This window comes from Hyperoodon ampullatus (assembly GCF_949752795.1).
Source record: "Hyperoodon ampullatus genome assembly, chromosome: 2".
In the NCBI taxonomy this organism is placed as follows: domain Eukaryota; kingdom Metazoa; phylum Chordata; class Mammalia; order Artiodactyla; family Ziphiidae; genus Hyperoodon; species Hyperoodon ampullatus.
The window spans coordinates 27,750,049-27,772,362 of NC_136915.1; the positions used below are offsets into that span (position 1 = coordinate 27,750,049).

A 22,314-nucleotide genomic window follows, 5' to 3' on the forward strand; every position below is an offset into this window, starting at 1 on the left:
GAAGAGAGGCTCAGGGCAGGGCAATGATGTCCAACTGTGGAAGAAGGCAAGGCAGGCATGGCCTCTTTGGTCCTTTCCATGGTGCTGGGTCAGGGCTGGGGGCATAGAGGGGGGAGCCCCGTTTCCAAGAAGGAGGGGCCTTGAGTTGGTCCCAGGGTCCTAAATCTGCCTGGGGTACAGCCTGGGCTTTCACTACTGACAAGTATGTCAGCCCAGCTAATGGGCCCCGCTGGTCTCTGGTCCTCTTTCCCATTCCCCTGGGGGCTGCCCGGAACCTCTGCTTGCTCTCTCTGGAGCTGGGTCTTCATGTCAGATTGGCTGCCACTCCCTTTAACTGCAGGGCACCCCGACCGTGGGGCCATCCCTGTTCCGGGATCTCTGTACACCTTTTCATCATGGTGTTTCCGCAGAGTCCCACCTTCCACCACAATGTCCCAAAAGCAGCTCCCCAGGGGAGGGAGCCCTCACCTGGCCCTCACTCCCTTACCTCTGCCCACCAGCCCACCACTAAGAGTCCCCCCAGGCTTTGCGGGTAAGGTTCATGACACTCAGCTTCAACCACAGGAAGAGATTTACTGCTAGAACTTTCATCTAAAAAGCTAGGAGAGCATCGAATTGTCATTGTAGGGGGCTGCACCCCTTAAGTGCTGTCCACAGACAAACTCGAGTCTGGGATTATGGTTTTCAGTTCTCAGTCTGAAGGAAACTTTAACACATTGGGCATTTCTCGGGTACTGCCCACCTCCACACTTAGAAGTGGTTCATCTGTATCCGTCACACATTAGAAAAATGCCAAAACTAGAAAGGAAAAAAATCACAGCATCTTTATATGTTGATTTCACTTGCCTTCTGACTGGGCCCCAGAATATGAAAAGGCTTTGGGTGCTTCGAAGCAACTGTCACCACTGCGTGAACACAATGGATATTGCACCGGGAAGAGTCGTAACAGTGGATCTTTACATCAGGGGAAAATGGCCTGTGAACGAACAGCTGCTGCAGCAGGGGGAGGGGTCAGAAATCACTCCTGTCCCCAAATGAGAACGCAGCTTAAATTATCCTCAGTGACTTTGGAAATGATAATAAGAAAATAATATTTGTTTCAGAAAATGCCCCCCTCTGAGCCACGGTGCAGCAAACCAACAATTAAACCATGATTATAATAGCAGACAATAATAATTAAAGTGTTGTGCCATCCAAAGAGCAAAAACTGAGAAGACAGACCAAAGCTCAAAGCAAGCATTGGTGTCTAGAGCAAAAATAGAGGTTGGCCTTTCCTGGTGCCAGCTGGTATTGGGAAGACAGAAAGATACGTCTTCTTGTGTTATTTTCCTAAGTGAAAGAATAAACCTGGGCTTCCGTCACTGAAGAAGCTGCAGTGACTGATGTTCTGGGAGGCTGGGCAGTGTACAGATGCAGCACTGAAGCTACGGCCCTGTGTTTCACTCTTCCTTGCTGAGTAACTTTGCACCACTTGTTTTCTCATTATCATCGCCCTGTAAACGAAGGCTCTGTGACTGCCTATTGTTCACCAGAACCTGCCCTGGCGGTGTCAGGAACTCTGTGAGGGGCAGAGGTGTCTTTATCCTCTTTGGAAGAAATGTTTTCCATGAAATGAAGCTCTGCCTCCCGAAGAGGCTATTTAACAAAATGGCTCCGGGGTCAAAGACTTGGGCTCAAATACTCATTCTTGATAGATAATTGAGTGACCTGACAGAGCCTCAGTTTATTCCTCTGTAGAATGGCAGTAACATCATCTATCCAGCAGTGTTGCCAAGAGGATTATTGTAAACGAAATCACATATAAAGTACCTAGCACTGAGCCTGATACATAATATCAAATCAAAAGATGGTAAAATCACCTAAAACAACTTCCAGTTTAGTTCTATATTTTTACAGTAAGTCCCCTACATATACACCTTCAAGTTGTGAACTTTCAAAGATGTGAATGTGCGTTTGCGTGTCCAGTCACATAAGTTAGTTCACGTGTCTGGTGTACATTGTCACGTGCGTGCATCCTCTACAAGTGGTTGTGCCTTTGTGTACTTTACTGTACAGTACTGTATAGAGTACAGTAGTACAGTACCATCTCCCACCTCCTCTCCCTCCTCCGGTCAGTAACTCTTCTTGCCTGTTTACTTGATGACCGCCCCTGTATGCCAGCTGTTGTACTGTACTACTGTACTTTTCAAGGCACTGTACTGTAAGATTAAAAATGTTTTCTTTATTTTTTGTGTTTGTTTTTTATGTATTATTTGTGTGAAAAGTATTATAAACCTACTACAGTACAGTACTCTATAGCCGATTGTGTTAGTTGGGTACCTAGGCTAACTTTGCTGGACTTACGAACAATGGGACTTAACGAATGCGCTCTGAGAACGGAACTTGTTTATATGTAGAAGACTTACTGTATTTGTTTTACTCCATTAAGAGAGATTTGTTAAAGTCTCCTATGGCTGTCAATTTCTTCTTGTTTTTCTGACAGATTTTGCTTTAAGTTTTCTTGTTAGGTTATTTGGTGCATAAAGATTCATGACTGTTGACACATTTGTGGACTAAGCATTTTATCATGTGAAATAATTCCCTCTGTCCCTTTTAATATGTATATATATATTTTTAACCTTGAATTTCACCTTTATTTAGAAAAGCAATATTGCGACCCCTGTTTTTATTTATGTATGTTCTCATGGTATTCCTTTGTCTCAACTTTTTAATATTTTATTGTTCTTCTGTTTAGCAGCATTTTTTTTTTTCCTTTACCTAACTTGAGACTCTTTTCCTTGCAATATGGAAATTTAACTTGTGGGCACCAGCTCAAGGCTCCCTACAGCTCCCTCCGTGCCCACAGGTTGGTCAGTGAAAGCTCCACACGTAACAGTAGAGGCTTCCGTTTCCTGTGTGCCCTCGTCTCGGGGCCTCCCTCTGGGATGCTCACACACGGTTCTGCCCACTCCTTTTGCAGACTCTTAGCTCAGCATTTTAGTCTTGCACTCTGCTCTCCCACTTGACCTTAGTTCTTGGCTGATCCTTCAATCCTCCCCCAGCCATCCTGAGCTCCTGCAACCCTGGCCGGCTCCAGGGACCACCTCTTCTCCTCTTATTTTCTTCTACCTCGCACTGTGGAGTGGCCAGACAAAAGTGAATTTATACTTATTTCAGAATTGATACGTTTGTTCTTGAAGCAGCGATGATGTTATGTGTTCACAAACTCTTGTTTCTTCTTCCACCTAGGCACAACCTCCCTTATAATTAGGTGAGCTGGGAAATGTGTTCTGGTCAGTGGGATGAGGAGGAAGACCTGACTCTTAAAACCAGTTTTGTTCTACTCTCTGATGCCTTCTCTTTCCCTCCTCAGCTGGCCAAATTTGAGGACACACTGGAGGACTGTGAGGGTCTCACGTGAAAGGAGCCTAATATAGGGAGACTAATAGAAGCTTATCTCCATCAACCTGTTTTATGCTTTTTGTTTATTATGTTTTCTTGCTATTTCCTTTTTCTTTGTAACATGTCTTAGTTTTCACATTTCCTTCAGTGATTTGCAAAGTATACATTTTGTTTTTAATTCTACTTTAGGCATTTTTAAACATTTTCAAAAATATTCCTAAATGGGCATTTTCTCTAATTATCAATTTTAAGAAAAATAATAAGCACAGGGAGATCAGCTCAGTGCTTTGTGACCACCTAGATGGGTGGGATAGGGAGGGTGGGAGGGAGATGCAAGAGGGAGGAGATATGGGGATACATGTATATGTATAGCTGATACACTTTGTTATAAAGCAGAAACTAACACACCATTGTAAAGCAATTATACTCCAATAAAGATGTTAAAAAAAAAAGAAAAAGAAAAAGGAAAAGAATATACCATTTCACTCTCCTTTATGTAAGACAGAAAAGCTAAAAAGATTTTACTTTCCCTTCTGCCTTCCGCCAACTATCAAAACACTGACAATACAAGCAGGGACTATAGACTCAAATTAAATATCATCTTTCATGGTCATCAATTCGTTGTATAGTTTTTTCCTAAACATCTCAGTAGGCTAAAAATTATGTCTATTTTAGTTTCCTGTGGCTGCTGTGACAAAGTGCCACAAATGTGGTGACTTAAAACAACAGAACTTTATTCTTTTGAAGTTCTGGAGGCTGGAAGTCTGAAATCAGTATTGCTATGTGGAAATCAAGGTGTCAGCAGGGCTGCACTTCCTCTAGAGCCCCTAGGGGAGAATCTGTTCTTTGCCTCTTCCAGTTTCTGGCAACTGTTGGCATTCCCTGGCTTGAGGCCTCATCATTCCAATCTCGGTGTCTGTCTTCACATCACCTTTTCCTCTGTGTATATAAAATCTCCCTCTGCTTCCTTCTTATAAGGATATATATGATTGCATTTAGAGCCCATCCAGATAATCCGCGATAATCTCCTCATCTCAAAATCCTTGGTTTGACCACATCTGCAAAGATGCTTTTACCAAATGAGGTAATGTTTACAGGTTCCAGGCTTTAGGACTTGATAACTTTGGGGGCCTGCTGCCCTGTCTCTGCAAGTTCTTCAACAAGCCCGGGTGGGCAATTTTCTGTGGCTCTTGTGCATATTATATCCTGGCTGAATCAATGATTCTCCAAAGTCTTTGGTCTTTGATGTTACAGAGAAGAAACTTCAGGAGGATTGGATTAGTTGTGATTGTTTATCGTAAATGGCTGGTTTATTTGCTGAGGGCTGATTGTGTGCTTACCTGTGTGTGTTTTGTCAAATGCTTGTAGGGATTTTTTTGTTCTCCATGGAACTGTTTCATTTTTCATCAAGTTGTATCTTATTCATTTTGCCTGGAACTCAGTGAGTCCTTTCAATTCACCAAGGATAAGAAGAGTTTGCCATCATGTGTTTTATTGTACCTTTTGTTAATTGTTCCATTTGTTAATTGTTCTTCTTCATTTATGCCGCCTGGATTGGTGCTCTGTCTTCCACATTTGGCAATTTTTCTTTCATTACCACCCCACCTTCACTCCTTTTCTCTTCAGTCTCAGAGAGATTCTCCAGCCCATCGCCTATTTCAATGTTTTTATTTCTTACAAGACAACTACTGTGATTGTAATTTTCATTCTGTATTTAGTTTCTTTTCATTCTTCACTTGTCTCTGTTACTGTGTTTCTAGCTCAGGATCTCTCTTCCTCCATTTCACCATCCATTTTCTGCTATTTCTCATCCCTATTTCTTATATTTAAATGAGAATATTGTCTGTATACCCATTTCAAATTTCCTCTGCCTACTATGGTAAAATCTTTTCAGGAAATTGTTTCTATTTCTTTAGGAAAATGGTTCTCTCTTTTTAAGAATGGTATGTTTTAAGTAGCATCACAAGTTTTTCATTTAATTTAGTTTAATTTTTGCTTATTTGTTTACTTATTTTTTGAAAGGGAGAGATTTACACTGGTCCAATGTGGCCAACCAACAAGGTTTGCATTTCTTTGGCTGAACTGTTTATTTTCTTCCTAAGAGATGTTGGAATTCATTTCTGGGATTGTAAACTGGCAGTCAAATGGATGTATTCTGGCCAACTCAACTATCCAGTGTAGCTCAGCAAGATTATTATTCTTGGATAATTTGAAGTAGTTTGTGTTTCTCTTTCTAGAGGTAACCTATGAAAAGCTAACGTGCCAGAGAGCACCACCACTCTTAAAGCTACATTTATACCTACCAGGTTACCTAGATTCTCTCCTTCAAACACTTTTGAGCTCCTTTTTATTGGTTTGTTGAAACTGTAAATCTGACAAAGCCATAGCCCATCGTGTTTGTGCTTATCTGTTCAGTTCCTTCAGGAGGTCAGTTCTTGTGGTATGAGTACATGGACCTCCTCTGTTTAAGGTCTGATTTGCTGTCACTGCAAGAAAATAAACCTTCTGGAAGCTGCTAAACCTGCAGCCACAATTCCTGGCAAGAGCTATGAACAGAAGCTTTACTTCTGGTGCCTCCTCTGGGCCAGCTGCCTGCTTGCTGGGAAAAGGGAAGCCTCACTGACCTCAGTGGGGAATTACTGCCCTCTGATTGATATGAAACTGCAGCAGGGCCATCTGGGCTTCAGGCACAGCCAGATGTTTTGTCTAGTCCAGCATCCTCCCAGGAAGACAAGTTCCACTGGGCAGGGGTTCTGGTTAATCAAAACCATGGCCCCCTCTCTCAGCAATCCTACTGCATCTTAACCAACAGCCAAGAACAGAGTTCCCAGGGTGCCCTCGTGTTAATCATTAAGAAGCATCTCCACAGTTAAAAATCAACAAACTAGGACTATTAGCCAAACATGAACTTTATAACTAAATGGGCATTAGGAGCGGAAATCAGAGCTTCCAGGAACAATAAGTTCCCCATTCTCCAAGTGCCCCAGATCTCTTCATGGAAAGCCTACCAGCAAAGCACTGTGTCTTATCCCTCTCCCCCTTCCCTTCTTTATAGCCAGCCACATAGAGCTCTCAACCTCAACCTACTTTGTACTCAGTTCTTCTGAGTGTAACCAGGACCCCTCAAACAGTTATACTCAATTCCTCCTTGGTTTCCCAGTCAATTTATCCTCTGCATTGCTGCCACTGAACTTCCTGAAGTGGATATATCATCACGACATACCAGATAATGAGCTCTTTCAGAAGCAGCTACCCACCCCTTCCTCTCTTTTACATTCCTGGAAGGTCTTTACCTCCACTCTGCATGGTGAACTACTATTGTTCGGTAAAGTGTAGCTAGAATAGCACTTCCTGTCTGTAACACCCTGCCCCTCAGCTGCCACCTAAAATTATGAACTGGCCTTGCAAATGCTTTCTATTGTGTTTTGTACATACTTCTACTATAGCATTTATTTCGTTATATAAGAATCTAAGTAGGCAGTATAGGTAGGCTTATCTGTACTCCATTTCCAAACCTCTCATCTATCTCGACTATTGAAACTGTAAAAGCAAAACAAAACTGATCTCTCACTTTCCCTCAGCCAGTCATGGCAAGTTCAGACTAATGGAATGTAGGAAGAAGTCTGTGAGGATGGTGGTTCTTCCTCAATAAATATGTAAACCCTCACTAGAAGAAAGCTCTGCTCCCTTTCCTCTTCCCTATTCTTTGAGACTGGAACACAGACACAATGCCTGGAGCTGCAGCAGCTGACTAGGTAACTATGAGGACGAAAGCCTAAGGACGGCAGAACAAGAAGAAAAGCAATGGCATCCTGAGCAGCTGCACCAGGTCTGGATGGGATTTTCAGATTCTTTTTCCAGGAGAAAAAGTGAACCCCCATCTGCTGAAGCCAGCTTTAGTCAGTTTTTTAAATTTTCATTCCTAATGGATAAAATTTCTACCTGTAAGACTGAGACCTTCAAGGGAAAAGACTGTTTCTTATTTATATTTATACCCTCAGTGACTGGCAGAATGCCTGGCACTAAGTGCTCCAAGTTTTTAAATGAACTGAATGTCGTTACTGTCTTCAAATTATTCCAGTGGCTGCTCGTTATCCTGAGGAATCCATGTAGAGTTCTCATCTTGGCATTCAGGGTGCCGCAGAGACCCGTCTCTATCCATGCAACCTTGTCCCCCCACATCCAGCCACATCAAGTGACTGCTTGTTCCTCCTTTGTGGACAGACCCTATACTTTCCCCTAGGTTCATGCCTTCACTCTCCTTCCCCTCAATTGGCATGCTTCCCCTCTACACCTCCAGGTAGAACTTGTCTTTCTCTTCCCCACTACTGAACTTGGCTTGCACTTACTGTCTTGGGGGTACCTGTTTATTTGCCTATTTCCCACTAGAATATGAGCCCCTGGCAGACAAGGACTGGCCATGGTCTGATCTTTGTGTTTCCCACCACACAGCATCACACAGTCTCTGGCACAGAGAAGGTGTTCAATGTCCTGGTTTGTTAAATGGAACTACACCAGGGTTAGAAGGGTAGACTGGGGCTAGACAGAATGGGCTTGAAATCTGTTTCACTGGGTAATTGTGAGACATTCATCCTTTCTGGGCCTCAATGATCCCATCTATAAAATGGGGACAATAATAACTGATCTAGAACCTGGTATGCTGTAGAGACTGAATAAACACTAAGTAGAGGGGAGGCCCAAGAACGAAAGGCTTTGCTTCCCGCTCTTCCCCAGATGTCATCTGAGCTGGTCCACTGACTATCAAAAGGAAAACTCAGGCCCAACATTGGAAACTGAGAAGAGGTCCCACCCATGTGGGTTGAAACTTCCATATTCTATGAACTGACAACATAGTTAGGGGCGACATGAAGGGCGCAGTTCCCTCATCTGTTCTCCTGCTGTTAGCTGCCAGGCCTGGACAGAGTTCATCAGTCAGCCTGTCCCATTCTTGGCCCTCAGGGAGAAACACTTGCCAAATGCTGTAGGCCTCTCCCCCACCCCCCCACGCCCACGTTCAAGGGCATGGTCTCACAGCCAGCCCACCCTTGTTGTGCACACCCAGGAAGGGTCCAGTTTCCTGCTTGGGCCCCACCCAGGGTTCAGCCTGAATGTGAACCCCTGTAGCCACCCACCGTCCCCCCGGGCACTCCTGGAAAGGGACTCTCTTTGCCCAGCTTGCTGGGGTGAGGCAACCATGGATCCCTCCCGTTGCCTCTAATGCTTGGTCGAGGCTGAGCAGGGTGCTGGGAGGCATCTGCAAGCCTTCTGTCTGCGCCCCCGGGGACAGTCTCATGGACTGGCCTGTGGGCTGTCGCACATCCCCTCCCAGCTGGCACACCCAAGGGAAAGACCTGCTTGACACCTGCCCCCACCAACAGCACGGCACCCACCATCTGTGATCTGAGGGGTGACCTATCACCTGCTGTGCTCTGGGATGCCCATCTGGGTCAAATGAACAACCACCTACAGCTCGTGGAGGGGGTTCTTCACATTTGGGAATTACATCCCAGGCACCGTTCTAAGTGTTCAGATATGTTAGCTCACTTCATCCTCACGGCAGCCTCAAGTGGTAGGTACTATTTTAATCACCGTGTTACAGAGAAGAGAACTGAGGCACAGGGTGCCTGCTTGAAGAGCTTCCCAAGCTACAGAGAGAATAAGAGTGGTAGGTAGTGTGGTGGCTGAGTCTGGCTCTCAGCTGCAACTTGATACTGAATGAATGACAACTGGGAGGACAACTGGGACATAAAGATAGTCAGCTCTTCAAAGGAATCCAGCTGAATGATTAGCCCAAATGGCTCAACTGCAGGATGCAGTCGATGCGGGAAAAAACAGGAGCTGTTGTGAAACAAAACATAAGTACTGTCCTCAGAGAGATGCAAGATGGTAATGCATTGATAAAAACAAAAGTAAGCTGTCAAGAGCAATCTGAAAACAAAAAGTGCAGTTTTCTTGAAATAAAAACGAAAACCAAAACAAGATTTCCAAAATAAAGAGGGAGGAATAACAGAATAAATACTGTTGAAAGCAAAATTAATGAAAACACAAGACCACTGGCAGAATGCAAATGGGATATAGATCTTTCAAATCACCAGAGGAGAAATGGAGCAAATTAAATCAAATCAACTAAAAAAAGGAAAAGTTAAAAATAAAAAAAAGCAATAAAAAGCATAATATACTTTGTTTGAAAGAAAGCATAATACATTGGATGTAAAAGAAATGTATAAATTCCTGAACTCTTTTCCCTTTCTTCAAATATACATAGAACATAAGTAAGAAAAAATTCAAAAAGTAACAAGGGCACAATGCAGTAAAAGTGGAACTGATTTAAAAATCATACAAATTATATAACTTAGTAACTTTTAAGACATTCTTAAATACTCAGGTTGAAAAGAAATCTAACCTAAAATTATAGACTACAAATAAACCCAGCTGAACAGTCTATATGAGAAAAAATAAACCCCCCCATAGAAAAATATACAAAGAGCTTGAAGCAGCAAAGGCAATTAAATACCATCTTGCCCTTCAAACTGGTTAACACGGCCAGAATTGACAACACAAAGTGATGCTGGGTAGGGAAGCAGGCTTTTGGTAGATGTGTAAATTGCTGCAATAGCTAGAGGGAAATTTGAGGTCATGCATCAAAATTTGCCTTCTAAGAACATATCCTAAGGAACTAATTGGACAGCTGTTCAAAGATTCATGTGTAAGGATGTTTACTGGGGCGAAAAACTGAAAATATTCACTTTATCAATAGGGAAGTAGTTAAATAAATTATGGTTGTACAGACAACAGAAATCCCTGTAACCATCAACCAGGATGAGGCTGATCTATATAGACTGAGAGGATAAGATGATGATATATGAGTAAAGGATAAGACAAAAAGCAAGTTACTGAGCCACTCAAGAGGTGATCTTGTTTTAGCAAGCATGCTTATTGCATTTGCTTTCTGTATACGATGGCATACAAAACACCTAAAAGAGGAAGTTGAACAAATGGATATCAATGGCTATCTTACGTAGGGTGTGCAGAGGAGAAGAGTAAGGCAATGATTTCTACTTTATAAACTTCTTTATGGTTTGTACTTTGAATTTTTTAAAATGAGTGTCTCTTTTTTATAAAGAAAAATTCCATAAAGAAATTCTTACTTAAAAAATAATAACTAAGTCTTACTCTGAATAAGGGCACAAACACAAAAGGGGCTTTTTTGTGTTTGTCTGAATCCTATCTGATTACAAATTCCCTTAACTTTGTGGTTGGTGATTCCAGGGACGGGTGGCGGGGTATGGGGGGTGGTGAGGGAGAGAGAGGAAGAGAGGGAGAGAACACGCTAGAGCACAGATGTGCATGTGGACGGGGCAGACGCTGGCTGGCACGGCAACCTGGGGTGGAGGGACCGCAGGAAGAAGGCGAAAGTGTCCCATCACTCCATCCCCATCTTTTGGCCACTCTCCGTGCAGCCTCTGCTCATGTGGCATCAGCTCCTTTGAGGTTGTGTGGCTCCAAGAAGCCTTCCCAATCGAGGGCTGAGGTTACTTTCATCTTCTCCCCGCCATTCCCCACCTCGGGGTCCTCACACACACACCCAGCAGGCCCCCTTTATAGCTCTTTCTCTCTCTGGAGAGAATATTTCCTCTATTTGTCTCGATCCTCTCTTCCTGAGGGCTAGGAAGGGATGCTCTGCTGTCCCCTCCAGCCCACCCCACACCCATCATTCCTGTAAGTGATAACAGTCCTCACGTCTGCCCAGAAATGCCATCACTGAATTCTTGTGCTCTCCCTGTCAGCCGCTCTGAGATCTCTCGGTTCTCCCACCCTTCTCCTAAACCTGAATTCCCGGGGACTGATGTCGCATGTCATGGGTGTGCTAAGGTTACTACGTCATGGAGGAGATGCACGCCCAAGTACTTAGGCAAGAAGTAACAGGATGTCTACAGTTACCTTTGTGTGATTCAGCCAAAAAAGAAGAAGAAAAAAAAAGGGACAGAGAGAAAAAAAAAGAAAGAGGGCAAATATTCACAGTAGTTGAGTCTAGGTGGGAGGTAAGCAGGTGCTCGGCATACTGTTCGACTTTTCTATTTTACATATTGTATGTTGCACAACAAAAAATAGGGAAACAGAAGAAATCTCAGTTTCCACATTTCTTGAGGCGAGTGAGACCGGCTGGTGTGACTCCTTAAATGTCTCCTGAACGCGTCCCTTCTTCTCCATCCCATCGCCACTGGCAGGGTTCAGGTCTCCTCATCCCGACGACACTCTGGAGACGGCCTCCTCCTCACTGGGGTCCCAGACCCCATCTGTCCCCTTCTCCACAAGGCTGCCAGGACAGGGCCAAACCCAGCATCATGGCCGCCACGGTCCTCTACGCTCTGGCCGCATGCAGCCCGCTCCACCAGTTTCATCCCTCACCATGGCCGACCCCTCCACCAAATCTCAGGTGATGCTCCAGCCATGAGGACCAGCTCCTTGAGCCCGCACACCCTGCGTCACCTCTTCTGCCTAGTAGGCCCTTCTGTGCTGCCAAGCCTCTTCCTTGGCTACCCGGCAACTCCCCTCCATCCTACACGGCTTCTTCTGGTGTTTTCATTTCCAGGATAGCCTCCCTGGTCTCCTGTCCTGCTGCTCAGTCCCCTGCCCCCTCCTTCCACCACCTCGCTCTGTGTACACGCACATCTCCTCTTTGCCAACAGTGGCCGTGGTCTTATTCATCTGGGCAACGCCAGTGTCTCCCACAGGCACTGCCATGTACTCAGCAGACAGCTATTACATGGAGGAACGAATGAATGAATGAGTAACGTGCAAGGTGGGAACGTGGGAAAACCTCCTGATGTGCATATGGAGACACCTGTGATGAATTCATTGTTCATTTACTATTTACTGAGGGACCTTCATGGATCTGCTAGTCATAAAACGACCTTTATATCTGGGTCCTGCTTGTTTCATTCATTCATTCATTCATTCAACGCTTGCCACTTGTTAAGCCTCTGCCACTGTGCTGAGAGCCAGGAGACTTGTGAAGATGAATCGGGCAGAGAGCGTGGCTCTGGCTGGGGAGCTAAAGCAGGAGCATAAATGGAGGAGAAGAGTGGTCAGTGTCATAAGGGAACTACAGGCCATGGGCGATGGGAACGCAGAAGCGGAGAAGGGACTCCTAGGAGTCTCCTGTGAGTGGACTGGGGGAGACTTCCTGGGTGAGCTGACATGTGCACTTGACTTTGAGGGAGCGAGAGTTGAAGACATAAGCCTTTGGAGGGAGGGGGGCATTCCGGGGAGGGCAGAGTGGAAACCAAGGCACCGAGCACGGCCATGAGTACACGTACAGGGGCCACTAGCAATGCAGCTTTGTCATTGAAGAGAAGTGGTGGGAAATAAGGTTGGGAGGTGGGTTGAAGTCCTGACAGCCTTGAAAACCAGGATAAGATGTTCAGCTCCTGTAAGCATGGGTGCCACGCAAGGGTTCTAGTTAGAGTGTGAGTTGATCGGGCGCGCTTCCAGAAACTGATTCCAGCAGCAGTGTGGGATGAATTTTTGTATTTAACACAAAACCCCCAAGAGCTCTGCTGACCTCATTTTGTACAGGGCCGAGCTCAAAAACTTGCACGTGGCAAACACTTCATACATTTCTTTAATTGGACTGGGTCTAAGACCATGTGTACGTCAGCGAATGTGCAAACAGCTGTATCTCTGGCAGCAACACACCCGTTCAGCCAGTTCCCCTTCACGGAGACCTCGCCAGGGCAGGGAAACTCTCCTAGCCACACTTCTGCCCCTTGTCTTGACTCCCCACTCTTCCAAAGTCTCAACAGTTCATCCCTGGATTATTGTGACAGACTTTTGACTGGTTTTCTTCCCATGAGCTCTCCCCACTGTAAATAACCCTGCTTAGGAAACTTCCACGGCTCCCTCTTGTTTCCTGGCATTTAGAATCCTCTGTAAGCAGGCTGCTTCCTAACCCAGTCTGTCTCCCATTCCTTTCCACATGCATTCCCCACCAGCCAGACCACTCCCGCTCCTACTGCCTGGTTCAATTCTCTTTCCATACCTCATCCATCCTACCACGCCAACCTCCTCTTTTCCTCACAGCTCCTTTGAACCCAGTTTGCCAGCAGCAGCATCTGGTGCGAAGATTCAGAAAGACCTGGATCCACGCCCCAGCTTCCTGATTCACTGTGTGAGCTTAGACACACTATGCATTCTCCTGGAATCTCAGTTCTCTCATCTATAAAATGGGAGTAATAAGAATGTCTATTTATTTTTAGGGCTTACTATTCGTATTACCAGGGCTACTGTGAAGAGTTAATAAGACATTACGTATGCCAGGCCCTGTGCTCAATAAATGGTAAAGCTCCTTTCTTCTCTGACTCTTTGGAACTCCAAAAAGTAATTGCTGTTAGTCAAGCATGTACATGGAAAGGAAGTTACATTTTGAGGGAATATGTACACAGTACCTGACAGTATGCTGGGCTTTTCTGACTATTCCTTCCACAACTCTAAATCACAAGCATTTTTGTTCCCATTTTACAGATGTAGAAACTCAGATTGAGAAAGGGAAGCAATCTAGGGTCATACAGTTCTAAACTGACCTTTACTACCATCAGAGAAATAACCACCGAACCATGAATAAATAGTTACTATGTTGCAAGCACTGTGCTGAGTACATTACCTGCAGTGTCTCTGTTAGATGCTTTACCCCGAGAAGCCAATATTATAACTCATACGCCACAGAAGGAGAGGAGAAGAAACTTACCCAAAGTCCTACAAATGGCAAATGGCTGGGCTGGGATTCATGCCTATGCCCTCAGCTACTGTGTGGACACCGTACTGCCTAGGCCAGTGAATTGTCTGAACTTGGATTGCAGCCCTGTGATGCCGAGGCTGGCCTTTTCAGGTTTTCCATGGGCCCCGGCCTGAGCCTGGGGTCATAGCAACCACTGTTGCTCACCAGGGCCTCCAGGTGAGGTGGGCAGGGCCAGCCACTGGCTGGTGGACTGATGATGACTCCCCTGAACGGCTGGCAATGGCTCCTCTGCTGGCCCTGGCACTTACCCGATGGTGCAGCCGGCATTGGCCTCGATGGTCCAGATGCAGTTGAGGTTGTGTTCGTAGGGCGCTGGATACCCGGGTGACAGCACCTGCCCCGACTCCTCTCCTTTCACCGTCCCGCCGCACTCGGCTGAAAGAAATCCCAGAAGAGTGAGCTTCAGGGGGGTGAGCTGTGCTCACAGCAGCCACCCACTGGCTCCTCCAGCCTGTGTGCCAGGGTCCCTCTCATTCATTTCAGGTGGCTGAGCGCAGCATAGAGAAAGGCCCTTGAACGAGACTTGTATCCAGGATCTACAAAAGCCCCTACAACTCAACAATGAAAAGACAGAGTTCAGTTAAAAAATTGGCAAAGCCTTTGAATAGACATTTCTGCAAAGAAAGTATACAAATGGCCAATAAACACAGGAAAAGATGTGTGACATCATTAGTCACTAGGGAAATGTAAATCAAAACCACAGTGAGATCCCACTTCATAACATCTAGGATGGTTATAATCAAAAAGACAGACTGGGCTTCCCTGGTGGCGCAGTGGTTGAGAGTCCGCCTGCCGATGCAGGGGACACGGGTTTGTGCCCCGGTCCGGGAAGATCCCACATGCCGCGGAGCAGCTGGGCCCGTGAGCCGTGGCCGCTGAGCCTGAGCGTCCGGAGCCTGTGCTCCGCAATGGGAGAGGCCACAACAGTGAGAGGCCCATGTATCGCAAAAAAAAAAAAAAAGACAGACTAACTAACGTGTAGGTGAGGATGTGGAGAAACTGGAACCCTCAGACATTGCTGGTGGGAGTGCAAAATGGCGCAGCTGCTTTGGAAAGCAGTTTCCTATAGAGGTCCTCAAAATGTTGCCCTATGACCCCAGCAATTTTGCTCTTGGATATATGCTCAAGAGAAACGAAAACGTATGTTCAGATGAAAACTTGTACACGAATGACCATTGCAGCATTATTCATAATATCCAAAAAAGGGAAATGACCCAAATGTCCATCAACTGTTGAACAGATTAACAAATGTGGTATACCCGTACAATGGAATATTACTTGATCATAAAAAAGAATGAGGTACTGACACACGATACAACGTGGATGAACATAATGTTGAAAACATTATGCTGTGTTAGAGAAGCCAGGCGCAAAAAGCCACATATTGTGTGTTTCTATTTATATAAAATATCTAGAACAGATAAATCTACAAAGACAGAAAGTACATTTGTAGTTGCCAAGGCCTGAAGAGGAGTGGCAGTGGGAGGGAGTGCTAACGGGTATAGGGTTCCTTCTGGGGAGACAAGATGTTCAAAACTTAGATTGTGGTGATGGGTGTACAACCCTGTGAATACACTAAAAAGCACCAAGTGGTACACTTTAAATGGGCCAACTGTATGGTATGTGAAGTCTATTTCATTAAAGCTATTAAAAAAAAGGTCCCCAGGGGTAGGGCTGATGGCCCACTCTGTGACCAGACTCTTTGAGGTCTCCTGAGAAGGTGCAGACATTTGAACCTGGTCACTGACAGGAACTGGGCCTGTGTCATGTGCCAGGAGCACAAGGCATGGCGTCCTTCCTCTGGAGACCTGGAGGAAGAGGCGGCCACAGTGTGTGCCCTGCACCCTGACAGATGCACCTTCACGGCAAGTGGCAGCACAGAGGAGGAGGTGATCAGTTTCCTCCAGCGCAGGGCAGGGAGAGGCGGGCGGGTGGGTGGGAGGCGTAGGCTGGGGAGGCCGACAGGGAAGAGTACTGCGAACTTCCTTGGGGGTGGGAAACAGCACGGCAGCTTGGGGGACGGGGTATGAGATGGCGCCTGGAGGGAGGCAGGGCTGGAAAGCTGGGCGAGCATCGTTCATCGAAGGGCACTGCACAGAACCGCCGTGTTTATGCACGAGAGTAAATGGATCACTTTACACACTAGTGCCCTTTACACATTAGAGAAAATGCTCCTGTAGCAGTGTGAAGGGGCGCAGAGGGGTGGACCTAGAGGCAGGGCACCGGTGAAGAGGTCCATCTCCCCATCAGAGCAGCCCTCCAGGTCAGAAGCCGGTGATCCTCCTGGCCTTCTTCCTCCCTTTGTCTAATCTGCCTCTGAGCTCCAGGGCCTGAACCTCTGGGATGCTTTTCATACCTGTCCCCCCTCTGCCCCCACTGTTAGAGTCGTGGCTCAGGCCCTTACCATCTCTAGGGTGGCAGAGTTGCGTCCCCCTCAGCAGTGCCACCAGAAGGACCTTTCTAAAATACAAACTGGCCACATCACTGCTTGCTTTCCTCCTTCCCAGAGTGAAGTCCAAGCTCCTTAGAAGAGCCCATCAAGTCCCCCAGAGAGGCTCCCTTTGGCCTTTTCTGGCCCCGTCCTGGCACCCCTTGGTCCAGCCAAGTGTGATAAACTCCACAAGCCCAGGCACACTGGGCCTCTTCAGGCCTCTCCTTGGACTGACAAGTCGGCCAACATCTCCCCCATGAAAACTTTTGTGACACCCTCTCCTCCTCACATCGAGCTGACACTATCCTCTTTTGTGTCTCCATTATAACATGAACCGGTTTTTATCACAGACGTGTAACAGGTTATTAAAATCTATCTCCTTCACTCCTCAGCAGCAGGAAACTTGTCTTACTTATATTTGTACATCAAGTGCCTAGCATGGTGTCTGGCACATCACAGATGCTTTAACAAGTGTTTATTGAATGAACAGGTGGGTGGATGATCAAATGAACGAGAGAAGCTTACTGCTTCCCAGGCGAATTACTGTGAAGAGTCTGAATCAAGGGAGCATGAGAGAAAATGAAGAGATTTGTTGCAAGGCTTTTTAGGAAAGATCTGATTAAGCAAGATCTTAGAAGTAGGAGATGAGGGGATCAAAGTCACACATGGGAGACTGACCTCCATCTGTTGCTACAAAGGACCCATCAAGCATCTCTTGGGCCCCATGGCTTGACCCGGGCCCACTAAGGCAGGGCGGGGGAGGGGCCCTCTGCAGTAAGCCTGCGCATGAGACTGGGCCCTTTCTTCCTGTGTAACTACCCCCGTGTTGGCGTTGGGGTGGGAGATACCAACCTGAATGAGAGATGTCGGGCTGGACAGGCCGGTGGCAGGGAGCAGGGTGTGGGTGGGAGGATGAGCTGTAAGTTGTGGGGAGGAAGCCTTTCTGGCTCCACAAATAGCAGAGGCAGCTAGAAACGGGGCAGGACATTACCCCTGCCCTGGGCTGGAGCTTCCTTCCATGTTCCTGATGCAACAGCCCCTCCTGCTTCCCAGAGGCGAGTGTTTGGAGGCAGGGGCACCAGCAGCACTTCCTCGGGGACACGACTGCTCTTTCCTCAGGGGTCACTTTATCTGGGGACGGACAGGTGGGCAGGGGGAGCCAGGTGGCTGGCATGCAGCAGATTTACCAACAAGACCCTAAGACTCTCGTCTTTCTGGTCTTCTCCCTTATCCCCATCCTACAGCCCTGGCTGTTTCATTTGGGCTGTAGCATCCACTCATCCACAAAGAAAACAGCTGGAGGTTTCAGCTGTAGTAGTCATTTCTGGTAGACCACGATCAAGTCCATCACAACGTGACATGTGTAAAACTATACACACATAATCCCAACTACATAGCCTCCCTCCCCTGCGTAGGGCCTGAGGGAGTCTCGGTGGGGAAGCCCTCCGAGGTTCAAAGTATAAGTACTCTCACTAGCACTGCTTGAGTGGATTCTCTAAGTTTGGTCCAACTGGCAGATTAGATACTCAGAAGGACCTTAGGATGGAGCTTTTTTGCAAAGCAAATAATTGTCTTGCAGTGTGAATCATCACCTCCTTCACATTTCGTTTGCTTTGGCTTGCCTATGGCATCATGCTGTTGTCTGTTTATGCCTGTGTCTCCCTCACTGGCCTGGGATCTGCTTTGCCCTGTATTCCCAGTGCCTGGCAGAGGGCCTGGCACATGCATAAAACAAGGGGACAAAAACAGGGAAGCAGGGAGAAAGGGACAGGGCATGCCTGCGGATGAGGTCTACTTGAGCAGACAGAGGAAGATTCTAGAGGCCACTATCCTGATCTATCCACAGTCAGGTTTGAAATCCTCACCTTTAGACCCTCTGTTGGGTAACAGTGTCAAAGGTCCTGATAACATGTAGTCGCCTGGGGGAAAAGAATATCGCCCTTACCTCCCCTCCTGTGGGTGAGGTTTACCCATCCTTTCAAGTCTTAATTGAAATATCACCTCCTAGGCACAACTTTCTCGTATTCCCTCAACACTTTGGCACTTACTCTTTTTTTTTTTTTTTTTTTTTTTTTTTTTTGCGGTACGCAGGCCTCAGGCCTCTCACTGTTGTGGCCTCTCCAGTTGCAGAGCACAGGCTCCGGACGCGCAGGCTCAGCAGCCATGGCTCACGGGCCCAGCCACTCCATGGCATGTGGGATCTTCCCGGACCAGGGCATGAACCCGTGTCCCCTGCATCGGCAGACAGACTCTCAACCACTGCGCCACCAGGGAAGCCCTGCACTTACTCTTTTTACAGTGCTTATCTTGTATTATAATGACCTGTTTATGTGTCTCTTCTCCTTGCCAGGGTATGGACTCCCCAAGGGCAGGAAGAATGCTTTATTCTTTCCTTTTTTATTTCTCTGCCTCTGCACATACCCAAACATGCATCTGCGAGGATTCTTGCAGGTGGCGCTTAGTAGGCACTTAAACGTTCTCCCGGTGGATGTTTTGTCCTTATAAGATTAACCAGAGCTGCACAGCCACGCTGAGGTTGTGAGCCATGGGGCAGGAGATGGAGAGAGGGAAAGGTCTGGTGTTCGGCGCTGGGGATACAGGACAAAGCAGCATGGTGGAATCCTGGTCAGCAGGGAGGGTCACACGCGCAGTGAGGCGGGGGGTGAGAGGTGGAAAGGCCACACAGACAGAAGGACGGGTGTTGCCTATTTCCCACTTCTGCCTTGGACCAGGCTTCTCTTGTCCTGTGACACATGGATGAAGCTTCCAGAGAGCCTGTGCTGACATTCTGGAAGCACCACAGGCTTAAGAAGGTGCTAGTTCATTATCTTATTCTTTCCTAAGTGTGAGATAGATGCTAGCTCATGATTTGACTCTTTCTCAAGAACAAGATAGATGTTAGTTCATGACCTGACTCTTTCTTTCAACATTCTGGAAAAGGGAGCATGAGCCCCATTTTGCCTATGGGGAAACTGAGGCCAGAGTGAGCTGGAGACTCATCTGAGACTTGGTGTTGCAGGAACCCCTGGAACCAGGCAAAAAGTCCACCTCTTCCTTCTAACTGACCCTCCCACCTCTCCACCAGGAGAGGATTACGATCCTGAGGGCATGACCTGGCTCTGGTCCCGCTCGCTAAATGTATGACAGTGGCAAGCCACCGCCTGGCCTCGCTGTCGTGCGGGTGTAATAAGGTGTGAGAATGAGGACATGGGGAAGGGTGGGCAGGGCCAGCCATGACTCCGGTGAACAGGACGGTTCAGATGGCCCCAAGGCCCTGGAGTGTGAGGGCCAACGGGAGACCCTTAATGAGACCAGAGCTGGGAACTCGGGATTAGGGGACACCCGAGGGGGGTCACCTAAAGAGCAAGAGGTCTCCTACCGACACAAGTGGGGAGCGGCCGGTCCCAGGTCCTGCGCTCCCCGCTCAGACACAGCAGCGCCTCGCTGCCCCGCAGGCTGTACCCAGGGTCACAGCCGAAGGACACAGAGCTCCCTGCGAAATGGCCTCCATCGCGAACCTTGTAGCCAAACTGGGGGGTTCCTGGGTCTTCACATTTGATGAGTTCAAAACCTGGGGACGAGAGAAGAGATAAGGGTGATCAAGACGTGTCATGGCACAAACCACACCCTGCCCTCCCCACCCCCCCACCAAGAGCACACATCCTTAAGGAAGCCACCCGGCACATGCCCCTGGGCCCTGATGGAGGCGCCCCTCGGGGTGTCACGTGGCTGTGCTCAGGTGACGGTCTGTTACGGAGTGTTCGTTCTCCCTGTTGCTATATGTAAATGACTTCAGTTATTTCTCCCAGGACTTTTAATAGTTTTCAGGTATAGGGTCCGGATTTCCTATTTTATTTTTTGTTGGTTTGACCCCATAGCATTTTGGTAGCGGGAGCTGCTCTTCCCATTTTGTTAACTGAGACACTCTGATGGGAAAGTGTAATATGGAAAAATCACTTTAAATGTATGTTTCAAAGCTCAATTTTGTCCTGCTTAAATACACTCTATTGAACGAGCCTGGAGAAGGAGACCTCTGTGAGCTTACACAGAGCTCCTAGGGCACGGTGGACACCTGTGTTAGCTCTCACTCGTTATTCTCAGGAGTCTTACCGGGAGGGGTAAGGGTGCATTGCACAATTGAGAATATTGACTCGGGAAGGTCACACAAATTGTTCCAAAGTCACACAATCACAGATGATAGAAACGGAATTTGAATATGACTCTGTTGAATCCTCTTCCACTGATGTGCCTGCTGTAACAGGCACAGACCCTACACACCCAGGCAAGAGGAATCTTGAGTAGACTCATTGGTGTTTTTATTTTAACAGCTTTATTGAGACATAACTTACATACTAAACACTCCCCCAACTGAAGTGTATAATTCAGTGTCTTTTAGTTTATTCACAGAGTTGTGCAACTAACATTGCCATTGATTTTAGGACATTTTCATCACCTCAAAGAGAAGGTGATTTCCTCTCAACTCCCTCATCCCCAGGCAACTAACAATTTTCCTTCTGTCTCTGTGGATTTGCCTATTCTGGACAGTTCATATAAATGGTTCATGCAATACATGTGTCTACATGTACTGTGACAGGCTTCTTTCACTTTGCATCATGTGTCCAAGGGTCAGCCACACTGTAGCATGGATCAGAACTGGATCCTTTTCTATGGCCAAATAATATCCCATTGTATGGAGGGACATATCCCATTTTACTTATCCATTTATCAGTTGATGGATATTCACTGGCTTTTAAAATAGTCTACAAAAGCACATTGCTTTGTAGCTACTGGGCAAGTAGAAGCTCAAATAAATGAATAAAATAACTGTGAAGCCGAAGTATGGAGATGTCATCCCAAGTACTCCGGGGCTGCGTATGAACCCCAGTGCTTTCTGTTTTTGAAATCTCAGGAGTAAAGGAGAAAGTTAAAATCAGGAAAAAAGGGAAAGAATCAAGCCTCGACTCTTTAGGAAGTAGTAAAAAAGAACATAATTATACATTAGTGCTTTTGCATTTTTTACATCTGACTGTAGCTGAACATTAGTTTATAAATGTCACCATTAGGAAAGGCTATCTTTGGTTGCTTTCATTCAAAGGCTCAGCGCTTATTATTTTTAGTGAGTAAAAGGTGATTAGTGAGTCAAAGGTGTGCTGTGACTCTCAGCTAAGTTACTCACAGGTGTAACCATGGAGCTGTATGCCAAGTGGCAGCTTACCCAAATCACGGGCACAATGTCTTAGGGGAAACAGTCAGCTAAGCTCACACCAGTTAGAGAAAAATCAAACCCACTAACTGATGGGGGATGTCCCAGAGCCCAGCCTCCCTGTGTGTGGAACTGGGGAAAGCCCGGTTTCACTGTCCACTCCGATGAGAAAAAGACTTACTGGAAAACTGCAGCTCAAAGCCCTTGCTGGTGTTCTCAGCATCAGAAATGAAATCAAGCCACAGACTGCTGGATGTGCTGTTCAATGTCACCCCCAGCATCTCAGAGCGGCTGAACACCCCCAGCAAACGGGCGGAGTTGTTGTTGCCATCGTAGACCTGGACACGGGAGAGACCCCAACCCCACATCATCAGCATGGCCTTATCTTGAACAAGGGCTTCCCACCCAACAGCCCACATTCCCAGAGTTTAGCATTGATAACAACTGCTAGAGGGACAGTCAGTCATCAGATGCAAGAAAGACGGCAGAGAGGAGGTGCCA

The 22,314-nt window shown here is 46.7% G+C and overlaps 1 protein-coding gene across 1 annotated transcript in view; it reads right to left on the reverse strand.

Moving 5' to 3' along the window:
- The window catches only part of CSMD2 (CUB and Sushi multiple domains 2), a gene marked incomplete at both ends in the record, with an annotated part of 669,667 nt that overhangs the window by 170,405 nt on the left and 476,948 nt on the right, over window positions 1–22,314 (reverse strand). The window contains 3 exon segments of the mRNA XM_079698551.1: window positions 14,428–14,554; window positions 19,990–20,181; window positions 21,995–22,151. Of these exon segments, the coding sequence (XP_079554677.1) occupies window positions 14,428–14,554; window positions 19,990–20,181; window positions 21,995–22,151 (476 nt within the window).